This window comes from Corticium candelabrum, chromosome 6 (genome assembly GCF_963422355.1).
Source record: "Corticium candelabrum chromosome 6, ooCorCand1.1, whole genome shotgun sequence".
Lineage (NCBI taxonomy): Eukaryota > Metazoa > Porifera > Homoscleromorpha > Homosclerophorida > Plakinidae > Corticium > Corticium candelabrum.
Genome location: NC_085090.1, coordinates 6,980,560 through 6,987,617, shown reverse-complemented (window position 1 = coordinate 6,987,617; position 7,058 = coordinate 6,980,560). Strand labels below are relative to the sequence as shown.

At 37.8% G+C, this 7,058-nt stretch overlaps 1 protein-coding gene and 1 long non-coding RNA gene across 2 annotated transcripts in view; one reads left to right on the top strand and one right to left on the bottom strand.

Moving 5' to 3' along the window:
• LOC134180888 (mitogen-activated protein kinase kinase kinase 13-like) overlaps positions 1-2,308 on the bottom strand; it is a 9,566-nt gene extending 7,258 nt beyond the window's left edge. The window contains exons 1-3 of the mRNA XM_062648073.1: positions 2,237-2,308; positions 2,051-2,179; positions 1,911-1,991 (exon numbers count right to left, since the gene is read on the bottom strand). Of these exons, the coding sequence (XP_062504057.1) occupies positions 1,911-1,991; positions 2,051-2,179; positions 2,237-2,308 (282 nt within the window). The remainder of the gene's footprint in view (positions 1-1,910; positions 1,992-2,050; positions 2,180-2,236) is intronic.
• Positions 2,309-4,740: 2,432 nt separating this feature from the next.
• LOC134181653 (uncharacterized) lies at positions 4,741-5,107 on the top strand. Its single transcript, XR_009970191.1, has 3 exons — positions 4,741-4,780; positions 4,841-5,008; positions 5,071-5,107. It is a non-coding gene; the product is annotated as an uncharacterized LOC134181653 (long non-coding RNA).
• Positions 5,108-7,058: the final 1,951 nt, after the last annotated feature.

Genomic DNA, 7,058 nt, shown 5'->3' with positions numbered 1-7,058 from the left:
AAACATAGTGTTGGATGTCTTCCTACAGGATCCATCACTTGATGGTCCCAAAGTTGCTACAGAACAATACATGTTCTCATGTCAGACACATCTGGTGTACAGTAATCTTAGGAAGTGCATGGTCTCCTTGTTGGTGTTTGAGATGAATTCCTATTGACCTTTCATACAAGAGGTGCTAAGGAGACTGTGGTTGCAGCAGGTTGTTCTACTAATTACTGTTTATCTTCAATCTCATGTTTTCTACACCCTTACTCTTTTAGGTCAGCTCACAATTTCAGTTTTAATTAATTAAGTCAATCTATTATGGTAATAATCGATTGTATTGCCTGTCTGTCTGTCTGTGTTATATTTATTAAGTTCAATGAGGTTTATTCAACAATATCTGAGTGGCAATGATATTGAATAGTCTACCAATCAAGCAGTAACTATATACATGCTGCCATTCTGATTCTAATAAAGTGACAGGATGATGTCATTACCAAATATGTCAACATCAAACATTTGATGATGTCATTAATTGATGTCATTATATTCGATGAGGTCATATTGACGGTTGGCAAACAATCCTGGCTAGAACGCTGGTACCGTATTCATTTTCGTAACGTAACGTAAGATGTTGAGATGGCTTCAAATTTCCCAGTTGACGTAAGTAATTAGCCAATCATGGAGCAGTGCGTTGATGTCTTTCCTGAGCATGCGCATTCACTGCTGTAAGATGACGAGCCGCGTAATGACCTCAATATGTATATGCGAGTATCCGTGTTTGTAGGACATCAAATTTCAAGAGCATTTTGCTAGAGAAGAATGCTTGGAAAACTATTGCCACAGCCTTAGAAAGGACAGGTCAGTTTCTCAAACTGGACGTCACACGTAGACAACCATTGAAAGCTTCCATGCGTGACGTCATGTAATGAACGAACGTATGCGAGGAGCTCAGTGCAAATGCCATTTTTAGATAGCATGCTACGTTACGTTACGTTACGTTACGTTACATTACGTTACGTTACGTTACGTCCTCTGTGTAAATCAGCCTTCACTCTCAAATGCTACAATGAGTGCCTGTGCTTTAAATTAAAACCTCGAATCATTCCTACGTCTCTATGAGTAAATCAATACTGGCTGAGACTAAATTCAGAGAGAAATATACACACATGTAAACCGTCTACTGGATTTATCTTTCTATTATACAAATAGAGGTCATCAGATTACTAAACAGTTTGAAGTTTAACATGACTGCTGAGACTTTCACTATTTTTGCTGAACAATACATACTGTCATGTGCCCGTCATGACGTCATGATTTACATATAAATTTTTTTGATAATTATTAAGTAAAAGATTGAAGCTGCATGTACTCTGTAGCCGCTTGCACTAAAAAACCGAACGTCAATAAATATATTAGAAGACTATATACTTACTAAAATCGGTAACTAACGAATATGCTTTCAGACCACTGAAAGACTGCTCTCCAATAGTAGGGATAACCAGTCGTCTAGTCTGCACACACACACACACACACACACACACACACACACACACACACACACACACACACACACACACACACACACACACACTTGACATGTTCTCTTGGCAATTGGCAAGCGCAATTGGCATTGATCATTAGGCATCGCTGGCAACTGGCTCAATAGTCACTTCCCAAAGGAAAGAAACAGTAGAGAGACCAGTCTAGCGTTGCAAATGAAAGCAACAAACCTGCCTTGCACCACAAGTTTAAAAAAATTAAAAAATATGAAAAATTAATTAATTTACAATCCTTCAAATTAGTAAACGAGTCTGTCTGTCATGCTATGCACCAAGACCAGCTGTTTGTCAGTATACATACTGTCATGCATGCATTTAGGTCGTTAAGTTAATTAAATTAAGTTAATTATAGAAAACAACTCAAACCTGATAAACAACTAATGCCGCTGCCAGTCCGGCAGTAGCTTCCCACAAGTCGTAAACGCACACTACGTTCTCATAGCAACCCTGATGCACAAAAATAGCGTTAACTCTTTGAAATACTGTATATCACAGTTAGCTCTTACTGTTTTTCGCAAGTAAGGGGAATCGAAGTGAGTGCAGTTTGGAATCCTCCAAGTGCAGCAGCTGACCGGAAGAGGGTCAATGAGAATTATCTTCCAGTCGTTGGGTCCGTGCGTTCCACAACACTTTGGCTACACAACGATACAATTTGGGCACACGTGTGTAGACTTGGGTCGTTAGAGACGTACAAATTTGTCTTGAATGTTGTCCCATTCTATTGTGATCTTGTTGTCTTGATTGTATTTCAGCATGGAATACATTAGTACCTATGACGAGATCATGTTTTAGTTAGATTTAACGTCCAAGCTTGTGTTTGTGTGTGTGTGTGTGTGTGTGTGTGTGTGTGTGTGTGTGTGTGTGTGTGTGTGAGAGAGAGAGAGAGAGAGAGAGAGAGAGAGAGAGAGCGCAACTAAGAAGGGTAATCGTCTATACTTATACGTGACTAGTAGCTACTCACCATTCCCGTGTGAACGAACGCAGCAATAAGTAGCACCACCATTCCAATCACCACCACGATTGATGCAATTGCAATCTACAAACACAGCAACATTCACCTATAACGGGTTTAGATTTATCAATTCACGAAGAAACAGAAAAACGATAAAGCGAATAGAAGTAAACAGAAAGGCAGACAAACAGACAGACAGACAGACAGATTGACGCTCAAACAAAATTGCGGACTAACAGAAGAACAGACAAACAGACAGACAGACAGACAGACAGAGAGATTGTTGCTCAAAAAATGCGGACCGACAAAAGGACAGACAAACAGACAAACAATCATGAAGATAAATAGACGCATACTTAGAAATACAAGCTGTAAGCAGAAAGAGTAAAATGGAATAAACCAAAAAATGTTAGATGACATCATTGATACCTTCTTTGAAACTCTTCCTTTCTTTATTGTCCATACTGATAAAGAGATTAGCAAAAATCCACTAGCAGCCAACATTGCCGGAATACACGTCCAATACATCGAGTCACTCAAAGAGAAGTTGGCAGTGTAGCGTCTCTACACAAAAAAAGCAAACCATTCTAACACACACAAGTCAATGTTAACACACAACATAACAAAATTTACAAATACAAAAGATAACTACGGCGGTCTAAAAAATAAGATTTTAAAATATATAATAAAAGTATATTTCTAGAAATTGTAAATTACTTAGAATTGTTTTTAATTTATAAGCAATATATTTGGTATTTTAGGTAAGGGTAAAAAACTTTTAATAAGTCAATTATTAAATATTATACTAATGACATGTTTAATTACTTAAATAATAAACTAAGAAGCAATTACAAAGTTGTACCATATTTGCATTACCAAGCCATGAAATAATGTTATAATTTCATATAATATACAGTTAGCAAGTACATATTTACTATAATTTTTACATATTACTAAAAAGTTTAATTAAAAAAAAATTATAAAAATATTTAAAAATAAATTTTAATTATTAAAAATTTACAAAATACAATTTATTTTAAATTTAGAATTAATATTAAACAGAATAGAATTATGTGCAATTATTCTGACATGATGTTCACTTGCAGTCGCTCCTAGTCCGAGTAAAGACACCCCAACACCTAAAACAAGGAAACATTAGCTGGTAATACAGAAAAACACTAAAACGTTGTCTTGTCGTATTCTAAGATGAAAAACTTAAATTTGACTCACAAAGCCCAAGCTTCCAAGTGACAACACCATATCGGGCTTCAATCCGATCATAGTGAAACGTTAGATACGAAATAACAATTAGACGGATTGTAAATCGGGCGAGAATGAGAAACGTGGTCGTTCAGTTGATCTGGTCGGTGAATGGATGGTTGAGCGACTGCAAGACCGCCGAAATCCCGTACAGAGACACGTGACCTACATGATGACGTAAAATTATTGTGCAGATATTACACAGTGTAATAGCTCTACACAAATTATAATATGTGACGTTTGAGCTACGATTCACAAACAGGAAATAGATGCAAGACTTAGTCACTACTAGCAGCGTCAGGGGAGGGGCGTGGCGAAATCGGAGGGGCGTGGATTGATGCCAACTTACACATAGATACTAAAACATATCTAGATATAATCGTAGAAATGATGGTGCGTCTAATTTACGGCAACTGACTGCGTTGCATGTCTAATCTACGGCAATATGACGTGTCGGAAAGGTGAGTAGACAAAAACACGTCTATCTATAGTCACGTGAGATGTTCGTAGTTTCCAACATCTACTCACAATCGAGGCACAAGCTAGCATCAAACTTGCGTATAAAATACTCGAGACTGCAGTAATTTCTATGAAAAATTTCAAATATAATGTTATCTGTCTGTATAGTAATTCGAGCTCCGCTAATGTAATTAGTCAACAACAGCAGGAATTACGTCATTGTACAAAGTTCTAGCATACCAGTCCTTTTATTAAACATGAAAGTTTACGCAAATATTCAATGCTATCAAATTTGTTAAAACATTAAATTTAGACAAATTGAAAAGATATTACATATCTAGGTACATCTTATAAAAACAATTTTATCAACTAAATTTGAACTGCTAACGGTTTATTTTAAACTTCTAGACATGGCAACCACATTGACTCCGTCCTCTTGCAGTAAAATTTTGTGTACATTATTTTCGTGTGCTTTCTTTCCTCGGAATTGCATCCTCGGAGTCCCAAACGATCACGATTTTTTCGCGCTGTTCTCGAGTTGCTACAGTAAACCACGCACTCAACGGTTAGTAAGTCTTGCTGGATTACTTTCCTTTCAAACTTTGGACCTAAACTAGTGTCCTAGGAAGAAGACTAACGGCCTACTTCGATAGTGTAGCTAGGATTGGTCTACAACTAGCCGCCGACGTTGTACACTAAGTTTCATCTCGATACGCCATCCGTGGGCTGAGCATTTGACCGATACTCTGAGCTCAATACGCGAAACCTCCATCTTGGTGAAACTCCGTTGAACGTACGTTGTCTTCCTCTAATCGATCTCGTAAACGGTTTGTAAAATCGCATTTCTTGTTACAGCCGAAGGAAAACGCATGCAAAACTCGTTGAAAGTCATCGCCAGAAGACAGATTTGTTGAGAGCAGAAGAAAGCCGTTTGTGGGAGGCGTTCACCACTGATCGTGAGTCGATCATGTTCGGCAAGAAACGTTGTGTAAATCTGATTTCGAGAAGCGAAAACAAGAGGAAGCGGAGTGCAGTGGATCTCAAGACGTTTGAAGTCAGAAATAGGAGTGAAACAGCTCGGCTCTAGGTAACAGCGAGATTTTTGATCACGTGATTTCACACAGAAATGCCTAGGTCTGTTGTAACAACTTCCAATAGAACAGTGATTTGTCTAGAGGTTAGTTTATGAGATGCGTAACTCTGTAGAAAACGGAAGACTCTGAATTGTGGTTGTCACGCGGCGTTACGAAGGTGTGGTTGCTAGGTGTGGCTTTATGGTCGAAAGTATGCACCACAGCTTTACCTAGAATGTTCCTTCAACAACAGTCGTAGGAAACATTAAATATATTTATAACGTAGATTAAAAAATCGGAGTTTGCACCGATTCTAACATAATTGAATGTCGGTAAAGATTAATGCAAGATTGACGTCATCTTACGCTTAAATAATTTAATTAGAGTGTCATTGACGCAATCTTGAAATGATTGCGTCTGTAATGCACGGCAAACAACGGGTATGTACCGACCTAATTGCGTCTATGATCACGTGAGACGTCTCGTTAGTATAATCCTACGTATCACACAATCAAGACCCAAGCCTAGCATCAAAACGTCTATGCATAAAATGGTTGAAAAAGCAATAAACTTTTATAGAAAATACCAGTGTGTAACTTTCATCCGTTACTTCGTCAATAATCTAGCCAACAAAACCAGAAATTACGTCATTGCTATTGCACCATAGTCTGCGTGGGACTCAAAGTGTCGTGAGTCGTGTTGTAGTAAACAGCGGGTAACACGTATTCCCGTGTATCGTACGACTGTCTAGAGTAGATATAAAGAGCGACTGCAGCACACAAACTCAGTTCAGTGCATCGCAGTGCAGACGACCGCCTATTTGGTTCAAGAAAGAGTCAAGTGCAAGAGATTTCTTGAAGAATTACGATGGCAGTTTTGACATGCAATGTGGTCATGTTTATTATGACAAGTGCCGCACTTTTGGCGTTAAACAGCAGTAGTACAGCAACACAGGTAAACAATGCGTTTTATGCGATTTTAATTTACTTAACGTCACTCGTTCAACAGAAAACGAGAAATGAAAACGTTGATGTTCGCTACATTTCCGGTTTGTTTAGTTTCCTCACAAATCTACTTTATTTATGTTTATATTATGTTTGTTTCAACAGGTCCACGTGGCCCTCCCGGAAGAGACGGTAAGATAAATATAACTGATGTAGTTTTAAATTATCAATATTATTTATTGTTTGCATTTCTAGGACTTAATGGAAGAGACGGTGAGAAAGGATATTAAAGGAAATAATAGGAAACATTATTTTAGTTACACTGACGTGTAGGCATTCAAGGAATTCCTGGAATGCAAGGCTTACCCGGAAGAGGAGGAGTCAAAGGATCACGAGGTGACATTGGAACAGGTAATGGATGACAGTTGAAAGCAAGAAGGAAAACAATAACATTTTACAAATAACTGTATTTACAATTAAGGTAGTCCAGGAGCTCCTGGCATTTCAGGAAAATCTGGCGTTCCCGGAAAAATGGGTCCTGAAGGACGAAAAGGAGCTGATGGAGAAAAGGGAGAGAAAGGGAAAGCAGGAAGACGTAAGTAGATGTCATTTGTTGACTGTTTCATCTCTATTGAATTCCTTAAAATGTTTAGCGTAGTTTACTATTATCAGCTATACAGTCAATTAGTGCATGCAAGTGTAAAATTACAACTAATTAACTAAAAGGATTAATGTATTTTTAGAGTACCCAACATTGTAATGACTACGATCAAATTACAAATGCATGCAGGTAGATAGTTTATTACATTTTGTGTAGGAGGAATTG